Source organism: Silurus meridionalis, chromosome 22 (assembly GCF_014805685.1).
Source record: "Silurus meridionalis isolate SWU-2019-XX chromosome 22, ASM1480568v1, whole genome shotgun sequence".
Taxonomy (NCBI): Eukaryota; Metazoa; Chordata; class Actinopteri; order Siluriformes; family Siluridae; genus Silurus; species Silurus meridionalis.
Genome location: NC_060905.1, coordinates 5190964 through 5208839, shown reverse-complemented (window position 1 = coordinate 5208839; position 17876 = coordinate 5190964). Strand labels below are relative to the sequence as shown.

The 17876-nt window shown below is 39.0% G+C and overlaps 1 protein-coding gene across 4 annotated transcripts in view; it reads right to left on the bottom strand.

Annotated features, from left to right (window-relative positions):
• zgc:63863 (uncharacterized protein LOC393372 homolog) overlaps nt 1-15388 on the bottom strand; it is a 26591-nt gene extending 11203 nt beyond the window's left edge. Inside the window, exons 1-8 of one of the 4 annotated variants that reach the window (XM_046835530.1) lie at nt 15356-15388; nt 14165-14270; nt 12993-13079; nt 11846-12031; nt 11617-11697; nt 10699-10885; nt 8357-8458; nt 558-699 (exon numbers count right to left, since the gene is read on the bottom strand). In XM_046835530.1, the coding sequence (XP_046691486.1) occupies nt 558-699; nt 8357-8458; nt 10699-10885; nt 11617-11697; nt 11846-12031; nt 12993-13074 (780 nt within the window). In that variant the 5' untranslated portion in view covers nt 13075-13079; nt 14165-14270; nt 15356-15388. Of the gene's footprint in view, nt 1-557; nt 700-8356; nt 8459-10698; nt 10886-11616; nt 11698-11845; nt 12032-12992; nt 13231-13725; nt 13845-14164; nt 14271-14726; nt 14740-15355 lie in introns of those variants that run through there. The other 3 variants (XM_046835531.1, XM_046835532.1, XM_046835533.1) reach the window with 3 other exon arrangements.
• Between the last annotated feature and the right edge of the window lie 2488 nt (nt 15389-17876).

The window sequence follows — 17876 nt, the reverse complement described above, 5'->3', positions numbered from 1 at the left end:
ACTACCACAGAGCACCCCGGATTCCTTTAGTGCCACACACACACACACACACACACACACACACACACACACACACACACACACACACACACACACACACACAGAGAGAGAGAGAGAGAGAGAGAGAGAGAGAGAGAGAGAGAGAGAGAGAGAGAGAGAGAGAGAGAGAGAAAGAAAGATAAATTGTGTTAAGTATTGAAAGTTGGAGAGAAAGAAAGAAAGAAAGAAAGAAAGAAAGAAAGAAAGAAAGAAAGAAAGAAAGAAAGAAAGAAGGAAAGAAGGAAAGAAGGAAAGAAAAGAAAATAATTGTTTTTCTTTCTTTCTTTCTCTCTCTTTCTTTCTTTAATATTGAACCATGAAAGACAGACAGACAGACAGACAGACTGACGGACGGACGGACGGACGTTAAATATTGAGAAAAGAAAGGAAACCGATAAATTTTGCATTACATACTGCGAGATAAAGAAAGAAATAGAAAAAAAGACAGAAGTAGAAAGAAGTAGAAGGAAAAAAAAAAGAGATTTTGTGAATATCGAGTTGAAAGGGAAAGTTCTCACCGCAGCAGCAAAGTAAATGGGCATTAACGGGTGGGAAGCCAGGAAGAAATCGTAGAGCCGCAGGATGTGCCGGAAGTCTGAGAGGACGTGACCGTACCATGTGATCAGCCAGCTGAGGGCGAAGATGGTACCAACCTCAGCTCTGTAACACACACAGTGAAAAAAGAAAACATTAATTTGTGTATCACTCTGTCGTGTGACCTCTGTTTCTGGAGTTTACACAGACAACTGCGAAAAGCTCTTGATTTCAATCACATCGACTCCGTACTGCTATGGTGCATCTTGTCACTGTATCAAGCGGCTGTACATTTCTGTGTGTGTGTGTGTGTGTGTGTGTGTGTGTGTGTGTGTGCGCGCGTGTGTATAAGAGAGCACATTTTGCTGTTTATTCAGGGTGACACTGGTTGAGCTGCACCGCTCGTGGCTACAGAGGCATGTAAACATTGTCAATGTGAAAGAAAATCGTTCTGCACATCGCTCTCTATGGATGATGTAACAGCAGAGTCACGTGCACTCTTTTTTTTTTTTTTATCACAGTTCAGCGCTTCGGGCCCGGGGCTGCTCCGTCTCCTCTCCCACACTGCAGCAGGAACTTCCCCACAGACTGCCGGTCATGCAGCAGTGACGACTGAATCTCACCATCTTTACATCAGCATTCGTAGCTATTGCTTTAAACTTCGAACAAGGAATTAAGGAGAACTAATTACATTATGGCCCGACTGCTGGAGTCTCCAGTGTCAGCGATTTTCTTATCAGTCTGAGTGAAAGGAGGAAAAGAAAGAAAATAGTGATTACGAAAAAGAATTAAAGAAAAAATATGTTGAGAGAGAGAGAGAGAGAGAGAGAGAGAGAGAGAGAGAGAGAGAGAGCGAGCAAGAAAAAAGAAAGAAAGACAGAAAGAAAGAAAGAAAGAGTTAAATATTGAAAGTTAAAGAGAAAAAGAAAGAAAGAAAGAAAGAAAGAAAGAAAGAAAGAAAGAAAGTGTTAAATATTGAAAGTTGAAGAGAGAAAAAGAAAGAAAGAAAGAAAGAAAGAAAGAAAGAAAGAAAGATTGTGTTAAATATTGAAAGTTGGAAAGAAAGAAAGAAAGAAAGAAAGAAAGAAAGAAAGAAAGAAAGAAAGAAAGAAAGAAAGAAAGAAAGAAAGATTGTTAAATATTGAAAGTTGAAGAGAGAAAAAGAAAGAAAGAAAGAAAGAAAGAAAGAAAGAAAGAAAGAAAGAAAGAAAGAAAGAAAGAAAGAAAGATTGTGTTAAATATTGAAAGTTGGAGAGGAAAAAAAGAAAGAAAAAAGAAAGAAAGAAAGAAAGAAAGAAAGAAAGAAAGAAAGAAAGAAAGAAAGAAAGAAAGAAAGATTGTTAAATATTGAAAGTTGAAGAGAGAAAAAGAAAGAAAGAAAGAAAGAAAGAAAGAAAGAAAGAAAGAAAGAAAGAGAAAGAAAGAAAGATTGTGTTAAATATTGAAAGTTGAAGAGAGAAAAAGAAAGAAAAAGAAAGAAAGAAAGAAAGAAAGAAAGAAAGAAAGAAAGAAAGAAAGAAAGAAAGAAACACACCGCAGTTAGCGAACACAGAACCAGTCAGAGTAAAAGCATGAAGACTGGAATCTACAGCAACTGGAACCATCAAACGGGGCAAAGTTGCAGTTTTAAAAATCTAGAATGTTCCTCTTGCTTTAATGTAAGAGGAATAAAACCCTCACAAAAAAAAAAATAAAAAAAAATAAAACACATCCTGCCTTGTCTCATCGCCTCTAATCCTCACTCAGCAGTTTACTATGCAGATCCCACCCTCTCAGTCTCAATACCATCCATGTCCAGGTGCATATTTAGTGCCTGTCAGGGCTGGAAGGCTTTTTCTTTTATGTCCTAAGATGAAATAAAAACGTGATGCACACGTTTTCCAAAAAAACAGAAACAAACTGGGGGAAAAACACCGACTTAAATGCACCAAAGTGCTGTAAAGTTTTTTAACTTCCAGAGTTGCGACTGCACCGAGACCAAGCTTGTTAACTTGGAAAGTGCCCTGAGCAACAGCACCTGAAATGAGTTCAACCATTAAACCAGGAGAGCTGCAGTGCACTAGAGGAAACTCCCAGGACGCGCATGCACGCATGCAATATTTATCCCTGCGCTCTTATTCGCTCTATTTTAAAATGACAAGCCATTAAAAATAACTTCCCTTTACATACAGGGAACAGGCAGAAGTCCTTTCCACAGCACAACCTGCATCTCTTATGCATGAGCTGATCGAAAGGGCGGGCACGAGGCTTTAAAAGCAAACAAAACAAAAGAGAGTAAAAACAATATCTTTGGCCATCAATAGTTTTGACAGAAAATGTGTTGGACTGACTTTTTCAAGGGAAGGGCGTGCAAACTTTTGAGCTCTCGAAACATTCTCTCACGCCATCCTTTTAATACGCATAATGAGTGCAGAATTTAAAGAGTGTGTGTCCTCGGATGAGAGCAGAGAGAGTCACGGCCCTGATCCGTAGTGCTGCTTGAGACGATGTGATAAACCTCAGAGGATTGCAGAAGCGTGTGAGGCTAACGTTACACTCTGCTGCTCCCTAATGGAGAAAAATCACACTGCGCTCTTCGTTTCTTAACAAAATTGCTCGCATGGAACCTTCACTTTTCAGAGCGTTTCTAAATAATGTACTCAGAACCCGACTGATTCTTTCTGAGCTGGGGGGGTCATCTTACATTTAAAGAAGTATGAATGACCTACAGACCAAAATCATAAAGACACATTGTAAATGGTGCATATTACTGATGTGGGTCTCCATAACGGAGGACGAAGCAATTTGCATCTCGATGCAGTCAACGATGCAATACATTAAAGAGACGTATGAAGCAGCTACCGATGCGATACGATTCACCGCATTACGATGCAGTGCGATCCGATTTGATTCAACACAATGGAAAAATAATGCTAAGCAATTCAATATGGTACAAATAGTTCACTTTTACTTCTTTGGTTCAGACAGACAGCAAATCATCAATTTAAGTGGCTTTGTAGTGCAAAAAATAAAACCAGACGTTCTTTTTCTGTTCTGTCTTGAGGAAGATGCAGCTCTACCTCTGCCATGTTAATCTGTATTCTATCTGATTCTCAGGACATGCCTTGGTCTCCGTAGTGTTGCGATACGTCATTCATGTAGCAGCAGCTACTGATGCAAATATGTTCAAAACGATGTATTGAGATACAAATGGCAACTTAGATCCGATGCACACTTTTTTTAACCGATGCATCGCACCGTTAACGTTTAAACCGATGAACCGTTTCAGATCGGTGAATCTTACCATCGATAATATGTAGAAATAAAATCCTTGCACGCCAACCATTGAAAAATCGTGAGCAGAATTTGCAGACAGGAATTGGAGGCTTCCTCAGTAAACATTGGTAAATAGGTTTATTCCTGTCCTCGTTTTCATTTCTCACACTCTTTCCTTAAAAAAAGGAGATAAAAAGCGCAGACGTGAAGCAAGAAAAGGAACCGTGGAGGCGCAAGTGAAGAAATGATCAGTGCCTGTTGACACTGCGTGCTTTCACGTATAAGTGAGAAACGTTTTGCATGAAAACCAGGTTCAATGTCCTTCCAGGTCTAGACTCAAAAATGACTATTTGAACGAAAAACTATTTAACTTTTATTCTGCAACTGAATAAAACCCATGGTAAACACTTATCATGCTGCAGCCATATATCACAGGGAGACCACCAGTAGACGAGCGCTCTGGATGGGAAGGATGCATACAGTACGTTCTGTCATAATCATTGAAATCTCTGAGTGATGTTAATAGAGTGTTCCTGAGTGTGTGTTACATTGCCCTGTGATGCAGCAGGAAAAGCAGTTCACAAATCTCAGAAGAAGTAAGATGGAGCCTAAAAACCAACTCGAACACCAGTTCTCAACCACCTTGGAGAAACATCATTGGCGGGTGGAAATTGGCTAAGACTAAAATTATGAAGCGAATCAGGGAGAATGTACATGGACAACAGTTTTTCTCTCAAAAAATTTGGAGGGGAAAAAAAGCCACTTGGAATCACCACTTCTGGACAAGTGTGAATTTCCATCTAACATTATACAATGTCTACAAAACATTACTAACATGTTTAGAAATGTGCAGTATCTCTTCAACAGTTTTGCCTCAGATTTTATTTGGAATGTCTACTATACAATCCCTTTGTTTAAGCGTTACCATAGTAACAATAATGTATTAGGAAAATGATTCATGTGACAAACATCAGACATCCATAACCAATACATCAGTCATGGTAAAGGCGGTCACAGTCAAGCAGCTCAGTAGCATCATCCAAAGAGAAATTCTTTAGAGGAGTAATCTGCATCGTATCAGCCTCCTTATTTCGTGCTCCCTCCACAGTGACGCCCTTGAACACTAGCACAAGAGGTGTTTTTTTTTGTTTTTTTTTTTAACCGACAGTCTGATTAACAGGTTAGTAGAAATGCCTCCTTCTGATTGGCTGGATGTTAGTGATCCACTCCTGAGAACACCGTTTACTGACAGCTGATGACAAAAACCTGTCAATCTTTCCTCTGAATAAAGTTCGGACAGGTTGAAGAAGCCTGTCAATTGGTATTAATTCGCTTTTTTAAATTTATTTATTTAGACTTTGTCAAACATTTTTCAAATCATGCCCCGATTCCTAAAATGATCGACAGGACAAGACGTAGCTCGCAAAAAAGTGACCTTCGCCCCTTTTTTTCCTTTACTTGTTTTAGCAAAACTCTCGAACGTCTTAAAAAAGTACCTGGACGTGTCGATTCGACTGCAGTCTCAGGTAAAGATTTCCTGTCAGGGCGAGATTTCTGACTGAGATAAACACCAGAAATGTTTCGTCAGAAGTCATCAATCTTGTACACATAAGCCGCGGCCTCGTTATAAGCCGGACGCAGCATGCGTGCAAACTCTCCTGAACGCTCCTTCGGTTTCACCGTTAATGTCGAACTGGCAAATAGCTTGATGTTGATCTTTTTATAGCTTAATTCAAATACTAATGGACTCCTAATGGGTTCGAAAGATTTGCTTGTGTGTTGGCTTTAGCATGCGAGTCTCCTGTGTAACAAACCGAACTACATGTAAACTACTCAGATACTCGCTAAGGGGAGAAAAGAGAAAGGAGAACCAACTTGTTCTGTAGATGCTCCACAACAGGGGAGAAAAAAAATTATGCAATATAGTTTAAAATAGTAAATAGTCAGTAAACTGTTGCGGTAAAAAATATACATACATACATACACACATACAAATACGAAAACTTCTTGAAAACATTGCATTCAATATTTTTTCTAGAACAGCGCGTCCCACTGTTTGATTCCTGAACCTTTACAATGAGGCTTTGTGTTACAATAATGCGCTGTTAAAGACTGCACCTTTACCCTTAAGTCTAAAATATACACTGTTTGTACTAAAGTATCTGGACACCCGACTTAGCCATATGTGGGTCTTTCCAAACTGTTACCACAAAGTTGGAGGCACACGTGTACAGGATGTCTCTGGATGCAGTAGCATTATATTTTTCATTCTCTTGAACTAGAAGACCCAAACCGGTTCCAGAGTGACAATGCCATCAAGATTTTACTGAGTGGCCTGTTATAAAGCTCTGACCTCAACCCTACTGACCCCCTTTGGGCCAAATTTGTACAATGCACCCCAGGCCTCCTCAACCTACATCAATACTAACACCCTTAGAGCTGAATGATCAGAAATCTCCACAAGCACACTCCAAAATCTAGTGGAACATCTTCCCAGAAGAGTGGAGATTATTTTATCAGCAAATGTGGAACAAATGTGGGATTGGATGATCAGAAAGTACATACGAATCTAATGGTTAAGTGTCCACAAACTAAGTTGCTATGTTTTATGGTATATATTACAAGTCGCATCAGGAACCAACATGCATCAAATATGAAATTTTTAAGTTGAATAAATCGTTATCCTCTGTCAGAGTGCCTATAATGTTTAAAGAATAAACTTAAATATTAGGCCTAAATGTTACAAGTCTTTTTGAGGATTGTGACTGTACCTCATCTCTCTCTCTCTCTCTCTCTGTCTAGGTGTGTCAAGGATTAACAATAACAGTACCGAACGTAGCCAGATACCTTGCCACGTATGTGAGTATTTCTTTTCTATAACCCGAATTCCGGAAATGTTGGGACGTTTTTTAAAATTTAAATAAAATTAAAACTAAAAAAAACTTTCAAAATCACATAAGCCGATATTTTATTCACAATAGAACATAGCGAACGTGAATGTTTAAATTGAGAAATTTTACACTTTTGTGCACAAAATGAGCTCATTTTAAATGTCATGCCTACTACAGGTCTCAAAAAAGTCAGCACGGGGGCATGTTTACCATGGTGTAGCATCTCCTCTTCTTTTTAAAACAGTTTGAAGACATCTGGGCATTGAGGTTATTAGTTTCTGAAGTTTTGCTGTTGGAATTTAGTCCCATTCTTGCCTGATATAAGTTTTCAGCTGCTGAAGAGTCCGTGGTCGTCTTTGGCGTATTTTACGTTTAATTATGCGCCAAATGTTCTCTATAGGTAAAAGATCTGGACTGCAGGCAGGTCAATTCAGCATGGCTTCTACTACAAAGCCATGCTGTTGTTGTAGTTGCAGTATGTAATTTTGCATCATCCTGCTGAAATACACAAGCCTTTCCCTAAAATAGACGTCGTCTGGAGAGGAGCATAAGTTGCTCTAAAACCTTCATATACCTTTTAGGCATTCATAATGACTTCCAAAACATGCAAGCTGCCCATACCATATGCACTCATGCACCCCCATACCATTAGAGATGCTGGCTTTTAAACCGAGCGCTGAAAACACACTGGAAGATCCCCCTCCTCTTTAGCTCGGAGGACACGGCATCCGTGATTTACTACAAGAATGTCACATTTCGACTCGTCTGATCATAGAACATTTTTACACTTTAAAAAAGTCAATTTTAAATGAGCGTTGGCCCACAGGACACGACAGCGCTTCTGGACCATGTTCACATATGGCTTCCTTTTTGCATGACAAAGCTTTAGTCGGCATCTGCAGATGGAACGGCGGATTGTGTTTACCGACAGTGGTTTCTGAAAGTATTCCTGGGCCCAATTAGTAACGTCAATGACACGATCATGCCGATGTGTGATGCAGTGTCGCCTGAGGGCCCAAAGACCACACCACTGGCATCCAACAAAGGTCTTCGTCCTCGTGCCTTACACAGAGATTTCTCCAGTCTCTCTAAATCTTTTGATGATGGTATGTACTGTAGATGATGAGATTTGCAAAGCCTTTGCAATTTGACATTGAAAAACATTGTTTTTAAAGGAATACACAATCTTTTTACGCACTCGTTCACAGATTGGCAGGTCAATCTAACTCTAAGACCTCCCTTTTATAGCTAATCATATTAACGACCTGATGTCAATTAACGTGATTAGTTTTGGAGACCTGTCACAGGCAGGAAATCTGAAATGAGCTCATTTTGTGCATAAAAGCGTAAAATGTCTCAGTTTAAACATTTGTTTTATTGTAAATAAAATATTGGCTCATGTAATTTGAAAGCCTTTTAGTTTTCATTTTATTAAAATTTTAAAAACATCCCAACACTTCTGGAATTCCGGTTGTACTTTATCCTCTAATCATTTGATGGGATATATGTAAGACCACAGAGCTCATACTGCATGTTACTCTGGAGAATATTTTTTTTTAACAGTAGCAATGACAATTGTATACATTTTGTGCCGCCTCAAGTTGTGAACCGCCGTTTTAAAATAAACCAACTTGTACCTGAGCATGAAGTCATGTAGCTTGGGGTTGACCTGCTCTATTATGGGCATCAGGTAATTCAGGATGTGTTTGGTACTGTCCATGGTGGGGTCCATAAAGTCCCTGCACACACACCCAACACAGCAAAGTGTTAATTCTTATGTTTAAAGGCGAAAACACCACCTGTCATCACGTTCTCCCCATATTAACTGCTTTTTATGAATGTAAAAAAAATAAGCACATGGGCGTTCGTATACGTTTTTCTCCACCAAAGTTCTACATACTTATGGAAAAAGAAATTCAGTTTTCACACTTTTCATAAATACGAGTTGCATTTGTTGTCTTTGTATTATTTTGTGCAAAACAGCAGAGCTTTTGAACGAAATAATGTATTAAACCTTAAAGTCATACCACTACTTGCCTGTGAACTCAGGAACCGTTTTAAGCAGTAACTGTGCACAAGCGAACGAAGACTATACTTTACTTTGCATGTATGGTGAAGAGTTTTGAGATCCTGACCACGATGACAGCAGAAAGTTTTCTTCGTTAAAAAAATTCAATCAACACCTGACCAATATGAGAAATACAGTTCGGTTGTTGCTGTCAAAATGTTTTACTCACATTATCAGACCATCGATTTGTCTAACTGATACGCGAAAACCTCGACACGTCTCGCTGTGCGGTGGAAAGACGGAAAATCTATGATGAAAACGTTCGATCCGGTCTTCAAAACCGCTAACAAATTCTTGACATTTGGAAAAAACTTTTTGCATTTGTTGTGCAACAAAAGGGGCTGTAAAATTTTTAAGACAATTCAGAAAAAAAATAAATTATATTTCAGTATAATAACTGTTGTGTGGTTTTATAACACAGAACTTTCTGCAAAAGATTTTAATTCAGGGGAATGTTCAGCCTCAAAACACACTTTGCTGGTTGGCTGCTGGCATGTAATGGGGGAGATCAGTGGTTTCTGGCAAAGTACTGAATTATAAATATCTTGTGTCCGAAGCAGAATGCAGGCTCCACAGGATACACAGCAAAAAAAGTTGTTTTTTTTTTTACACTTTTCTGGCAACAACCTTCAGGATCATGGAATGTTACAATTTGCCTGGCTGTCTAGACTCCTAAAGTGAGTAGACACACCACAAAATAATGAGCTTTTAAAAGCGATATGGTTGGAAGATTACGAGTAAGAAACTAGTCAATGCCAGAGCCATTGAGGGGGACAAGAAGGAACACAACTTTGGAATAACCATAACCAGTCAACTCTCCTTTTTATCAAATATTGCTAGTCTGACACATCATGTTCATTGCTCCTTAACATCATCAACGGAATGTATTCATGTCGGTCAACTGTCAAGACTGGACTACTGCACCTCCCCTCCTGGCAGTCTGCTTCTGAAGGATATTCAATCACTGCAGCTGATCCAAAATGCAGCCACATGCCATGTTTTTAACCTACCTAGGTTTTCCCACGAATGGATACATTCCCGCCTCTGGCATCCTGCATTACTTTTAAACAATGATGCTCACCTACAATGCCAAAAACATCACAGCACTTCTCTCACCCCACACTGCACCACGCTCCCTCTGATCATCTAACACTCTACTGGTCCCACCATCTCTGAGGGTGCAGGAAAGCCTTCAAAACTTTTCTCTGATCTGACACTAAGGTGTTTGGAATGAACTTTCAGTCTCCCAGCTGTTCTTATACATATTTTCTCCCACACCAGGAGGTGCATTGGGGGCAAGGGCCTGGTGGCTTACTTGCCATTTCCGTAGCGGAGTACTTTATCCCTATTCTCACAATTGAGCACCCTATGGGGGTTAGGAGCCTTGCTCAGGGATCCAGGGGTGGCAGCCTGGTATGGCCGAGATTCTAACCCACAACGCTCGGATTCAAAGTCCAATGCCTTAACCACCTCCCCCCTTCTTATATAAAAAACATTTTCTCTTCAGAATGTTAAACTGGTATTATTCTTAGTCTGTGTCCTAATGAACCAGCACCGGAATGTATTTAATGATACTTCATTACACTTTGTCCGGGATAACTGTTAATCCAACTGCCATCAATGTAAATGTAAATTTGACTGCAATATATAAGTGGGTGGGGCAGCATTTGCATCTCTGGCCTGTCAATTAGACACACCCAAGCCAATCACAGGCACCTGTAAAGCTCATGTAGGTAAAAGATTGTAGATCTCCTCCAAATATGTTACTCTGCCCCTGTGAGAACTTGAGCAACATGCTTGGTTTTACTTTTTTCAAAAATACCCAATTGTTTGCCCTGCCCTCTTTTTGTCACATGACAAAGAAGAGTCTGGTAAGGAGAGAAAAAAAAAACATCAGTTGAGAGCACAAACCTGAGGTGATGTTTGGAGAGCTTCTCGACTAATGCTATGGCCATGCGCTCTCCTACCACCAGCAGGAAGGTGATTGCAATATCGTGGTAGCCCTGGTAGTAGTGCAGCTGAGGGTTCCGCCTCAGAATGTCCAGGATGATGTCAATCAGTTGCTCCTGCAGCACCAGCCGCTCAGCAGTTCGCATCCCTGGTACACCAGGATACAGACAGAGAGACAGAGACAGAGAGAGAGAGAGAGAGAGAGAGAGAGAGAGAGAGAGAGAGAGAGAGAGAGAGAGAGAGAGAGAGAGAGAGAGAGAGAAACAAAGACATAAATGTTCACTATATGGACAAATGTTTGTGGATACCGGACCATTAGATGTGAGTGGTAGGTGCTTTTTGATCATCCAGTTTAGTCCATTAACTGTTATAATAACCTCCTCTCTTCTGGGAAGATGTTCCACTGGATTTTGGAGTATGCTTGTGGAGATTGGTGCTCAGTCAGCCACACCTGTGTTTGTGCCGTGAGTTTTCTAATTCATCCCAAAGAAAGTGTTCAGTAGGCTTGAGTTCAGAGCTCTACACATTAACATTTCAAGCATTGAGCAGGCACTCTTATCAAGAGCGAGCTCTATAGCAGAGCTCTATAGCGGGAGATCTTCCATTCCAACACATGTTAAGCATATCTCCATTGAGCTGGTTTTGTGCACAGGGGCATGTCATGCTGGAACAGATTTACTAACTTTATGGTAACCATTGAAGGCAAGAAGAACAGGGAAGAACTGCCTATGGTTGGTAAAGTGGATGTTAAGAGGCTTTTTTTTTTTTTTTTTTTCATTTCTAGAATCATTTCTAGACGTACCAGTTACAAAACAACAAAGACCTTTCAAAAATTCATCAGAAAAACACAATGTCTAATGAATAGCATACAAACACTACCTTTTGGGAATCGGGACACGGATCGCCTGACATCAAGCAGCACCTGGTTGTGGTCTTTGTGGTTCTCTCTGATATTTTTGGCTATGAGAAAGTATAAAAAATAAAAAAAAACCAAGTAAAAATAGTGACATGGCGGAACAAATTCTTGTGTCTTGACGTGTATTATTTTTTAAGGTATGACAAATATTCACACCACAATCACACCATACACACACACACACACACACACCAGGTTTTGCAGGAAGGTCAAACACATTGACACTGAGGAGTTTGGGCCAAACTTTTCTTCGCACATCGTCAGTCAACAAGCCTCCCTTGCTGACCGCTGCAGTGCGCAGGGTCTCAATGTCCACTGGGTCACTGTACAGAGCCTTCTGGATGTCTGCAAGCTTCTGCTTCTTCCAGGACATATGATCTACCAGAGTAAAAAAAATTGTAATGTTACTGATGTAATGTGACTTGGACTTGTTTCCACAGTTATGTAGAAATTTGTTGTAAAATTGCCTTTTATGTGTGTAAGAAGTAAGCACTGCGTATCAGACCCCCTGATATTACACCATAGAGTATCAGACCCTCTAATATTACAGCACTGAGTATCAGACCCCCTGATATTACACCATAGAGTATCAGACCCTCTAATATTACAGCACTGAGTATCAGACCCCCTGATATTACACCATAGAGTATCAGACCCTCTAATATTACAGCACTGAGTATCAGACCCCCTGATATTACAGCTCATTAATTATGATTGGTTAGAAACTGGTAAATAATTAATATAAAATAATGTTAAATAAAATTGTTATCACTGGCAAAAATGTAAGAAAAGTAACTGCACACACTGCTACATGCCATAACAGGAGAATAATCCACATTTGGGCGTAACTCTGCAGGAGTTTTCTCACATCACCTGGTTGTTGATTCATTTCCTGTACTTGCACCACCCCCAGTCTATTATTCTCTTATTATTCTTTTCCAGTAAGATTATTTGGGGTGTTAAGGGTTGAAAGGCGTCTTTCTATGACTACATGGCATCAAATGCAACAGGTCTTAAAAGTTTTGGCACCCAGACAGATCTTACAAAGGAATTTATTTAGATTTATTTACCCCAAAAAAGGCTGATATTTGATCACGTGACCAAATCCGAACCTGTACATACACTGTAATGGTTGTTCATGGACAAAAAGATTTATAAGTGTGTGTGTGTGTGTGTGTGTGTGTGTGTGTCCACGTAGCTTTACTGGACACGTCAGCCCCATGCTCCATAGTTAGATTAGTCCATGAAACGGTCTGAACTCACGCAATAATCTCACTTCCTAATATTGAATATAATAATAATTATTATTATTATAAATCATATGTAAACCACTGCTCACCTTCCAGCCTGCCAGGTGTTTCCGTTCTGCTCTCATTCAGCTGGTGGCGTTTTTTCACCTTCTTCATCTCTCTCAGGTTCATAAAACCTTAACAAATAATAAATATAATTACTCTCTAATTAAAACATAATTAAAACAGACCGGCGGCTTTTCGGTTCACAGAAACCAAACTGTCACGTAAAGCAGTTCGGTTTCAACGCCGGCAACTCAACCGCCCATGATTGCAGGAATGTCTTCCTAAGATTGAATCCTATTGGCTGACTGCCTTAAAAACCTCAAATATGATTGGTCCGTTTTCTGAACGCGACTCTGGGCGCTATAAACATGACAGCATGGCCGTGTTGCCAGATTTGTAATAAACCCTGATTAGTCAGTCGTCTAAATGAGACAAAAAAGTCAACAATAACGAACTCTTTGAGATGATTGTGGCTGCTCTATTCGTACCGGATAACACTAAATGCGCCTACTTCCTGTCTAATATATTTTGAAAGAATTTACGGCAGTTTCGGGTATTTATAATATTGTACTTGTTGATACTGCACTAAATATTCTGTAAAAAAAAAAAAGTGATAGAAATACAGATTTTGGTGAAGTAGACGCATTTGCGCATGTCTGGTCCTTTTCCGGTGGCGCCATATGTAAATATGTAAATATATTTAAATCTGCGCTGTCAGAACAAAATGACAAACACATGCTTATTAGGTTTTATGAAATCAGAACATTAAAAGTTCACCTTAACTTCTGAAAAGACCGAAATCAGAACACCTACAACCACTTCCTTAGCGGAAAAGTCTTAAACACCTTCTCATACAACGTGGATGATGTTTATCTTGTGTTGGGGTCAAAAAATGTCCTTGTTTTGGTCCGTTGCTATGGTAACCAGGTACCTGCTTTGTACTGAAAGGACGGGTAAATCTAAATAAATATCCTAATGATAAATCACATTGCTAATAAAATTTTATAGGGAGTTACTTTGAATGTTATAAATGATGTACCACAACTTTAAATAGGATCTGGAGATAATAGCTCAAGAGCAGTGATTTGGAATCGTGGGAAAGAAGAGTCGTGGAAGTGTAGAGAGAGAACGAAAGAGAGAGAGAGAGAGAGAGAGAGAGAGAGAGAGATGATGAAATGCACTGTTTAGTCTGCTGTGGTTAATGTATGAGTTTCACCTCTCAATGTGTAATAAACCGAATGTTTGTAATAAACCTCTCGAGCTCCTTCTCGGTGTCCGAACTGCAGTGGTGAGAAAACGATCCTCAGAACAAAGTCAAAAACCTACAGAAAGCGTGTTTGTGACGTAAGAACAGTGAAGATCATAACTGATTGTATACATTATTGAATGTGATTCTTGTTACAGTGGAACAGTGTAAGAGGGTTTGAATGCTCCATCTGAGGCTTGTGTGTGGTCACGAATAAACAACATTATATGTTATATGTCACAGAAAAGTCTACATGACTGAATAGTAATTAGTAAATAATCACAACTTGAAACATAATTACATGTTAATTTAAAAAGAAATGATTATGTTCTGGTGCTTAAGAAGCAACACCAATTATATAATAATAATAATTTATAGTAATAAAATATTATTATTATTATTATTATTATTATTATTATTATGCAGCATAAATCATCTTTATAGTGGATAAAGCATACTTTGCTATTTATATATATATTTATATATAGTAGTAGTGTGCGTTCTGCAGTGTAGGTGTGTTCACTCATATCACCTGCTGTGTATCTGCGCACATGTGTGCATGAGCGTGTGCGTGTCGTGCTTAAAGATGTCCACTAGAGGGCAGTTTTACACAGTCCAATTATACAAAATCTACAATAAGCGCTAGGGATAGTAAGATGTACCGATTCGCATCGATATAAAATTTAACGATGTTGATGCATCGATTTAGAAAAAGTGTGCATTTGGAAACAAATTTTGCCATTTGTATCAGGATGCAGCATTTATATATATATATATATATATATATATATATATATATATATATATATATATATATATATATATATATATATATATATATATATTTGCATCGGTAAAAAAAACTATTTGTTTTTATTTATTTATATATATAATATTTATATATTTATATAATTATCATTGGATGCACTATACTTTTACATATTATATAAAAAAGTGTCCAATAAATTGTGACTAATATTTTACATGTAGATTGATTTCTTTTTACTAAAGTGTTCCTTAAGCCGACTCGCATCAGCCTTAGTTATGAAGATGCACATCCCTATTAAGCATGAATAAAGCAAATGGATAAAGAAAGTCTCTTGGAGTTATGGGGAATGAATATAAAAAGCAAAGCAAAATTAAAAAGAGTATACTGCTTACCTTATAATGGATCGTTTGAGACAATATTCTATTCAGATTTCTTTTTCATCGTGCCGTTTTTCTGCAAACCTCCTTCACCCAGTATTTCCATCTATCCGTCCAAAAAATAATCTACAATGATTAGAATTTTAATTAAAAAACTGGAGGTTTAGACGAGGCATGCACGTGTAATCATGTCCTTGCAGAGATATAATTCTGTTCAAATGTATGAGCCGTGTTTTTCAAGGCTTTTAAATACATTTAAATGCATTGGAATGAATAGTGAAAAAAACAGAAATAGAAGTACATCACGTAATAACACAATACAATGATGATGAGCAGTTTTTGCGTTGCTCACACTTAAAAATCAGTAACTGAATCTGTATGAAAACGTCTCAATAAATCAAATGACTCCAGTCACGAATTGCATGTTATAAAATAATTCTCTGGTCCAAAACATGGTGGATTTGTGGTTTCAGTGTGGCAGCATTCACACTGATCTCATACTGATCTCACAAACACATGAGTGTACGTTTATCCCTAATGAGTGACCCATTGGTGACTGTGATAAGGAAAAACTCCCTGAACTGGTAAGAGGAAGAAACCTTATAAGGAACCAGACTCCAGAAACCATCATCTTGGTGACACAGAATGTCCATTCATTATAGTTTTATCATTGTGGAGGTGTACTGTTCAGTGAACTGTTCACCAATGGGGGTTTAAGTGGTGAACAGTTCATGCCAATTGCAGACATTGTTGCAGACTGTTTATATTAATTACAGTCCAGTTCTTGAGATGCTCTTTAAGAATCATGTGGAACCATCCTCAACTGCAAAGAGTGGTCCTCAAATGAAGGGAACCATCTCCAGAGATAGGAATGAATCAGGTGGTCCTAAAAAGAAGAAAGGGACAGGAACACTGGTCACTGGTACCCCAGGAGCATGTTTAACTCAACAGAGTGGGTGATTCTTTGTTTGCTTGATGCCCCACATGTGTAAAACACATCTGCTGCATCAGACTGTATTAGAGTGCGACTGGTGAAGGAGTGTGTCACTGCTCCGATATATTGAATGAATTCACCCCGTCCTTTGAGTCTAAACAAGAGTGAAAGACCTACTGATGTGGAACCAGCTGGCACTTGCAGTTTGTAAAGAAGATGAATGAACCAGTTCAATTAATAAGAATCTGCATACTGATGACGGCTCAGTTTCTATCTCATTTATTCCCTTTGCCACTCTTTCTACAAGACGAGAACGAGGGAGGCAGAGTGCATTCGAAAAGTGAGAAGGCCGATATGCATGAATGAGTACAAATGAATATTTTGCTTGCCTGTACATAATATGTGTATACTTTCAAAAATGCTTTTAAGAATGTCCCTCAGAAATTCCAGCACCAACTACGTAGCTGCCACTGCTGGGCCTTTGAGCAAGGCCCTTAACCCTCAACTGCTCAGCTGTAAGTCCCTCTGGATAGGAGCGTCTGCCCAATGCCATAAATGTAAAAATAATAAAACATCAGAACGAATTGAACCGGATCAAAAGATTCGAGGCTGCAGGATAAATCCAATTCCAGATTCTCAAATCAGACTAGATCTACTAACATCGCACACTGCACACACACACTCACTCAACTGTGTGTTACTGAGCTGCTACAAATCTGAACTCACTCACTGCTGTAAAACACACACTCACTCATTTCACACATCCACCTCTTCAGTACCACCATATTATAATCTTTTATTACTACACAACTGTTTACATGCTGGGTTTTTTGTGCACATCAAATAAACTGCTGCTATTGCTGTTTTGCACAAACTTTTATGTTTACGTTTTGTGTTTATTTACAAGTTCACTCCTGTATCCAGGTCTCTCTCGCACACTGTACTGTATAATATACAGCAGGTTTACTGGTGGTGCTATTTTGTGTTTTGGGTATTTGTCCTGCACTGTTTTGTGTTGTCTTTTGCACTTGTCTTGTCTTGTACTGTTTACACCAGGTTGCACACGATGCAATTTATGTGGTGAGGACAACTTAGTCCTTAGCTCAGTGTTTAGTCTTTAGCTCAGTGTTTGGTCCTTAGCTCTGTGTTTGGTCCATAGCTTGGTGTTTGGTCCTTAGCTCAGTGTTTAGTCCTTAGCTCAGTGTTTGGTCCTTAGCTCAGTGTTTGGTCTTATCTCAGTGTTTAGTCCTGAGCAAAGTGTTTGGTCCTTAACTCAGTGTTTAGTCCCTAGCTCAGTGTTTAGTCCTTAGCTCTGTGTTTGGTCCTTGGCTCTGTGTTTGGTCTTATCTCAGTGTTTAGTCCTGAGCAAAGTGTTTGGTCCTTAACTCAGTGTTTAATCCTTAGCTCAGTGTTTAGTCCTTAGCTCAGTGTTTGGTACTTAGCTCAGTGTTCGGTACTTAGCTCAGTGTTTGGTACTTAGCTCAGTGTTCGGTACTTAGCTCTGTGTTTAGTCTTATCTCAGTGTTGGTCCTTAGCTCTGTGTTTGGTAATTATCTCTGTGTTTGGTCCTTAGATCAGTGTTTGGTAATTATCTCTGTTTTT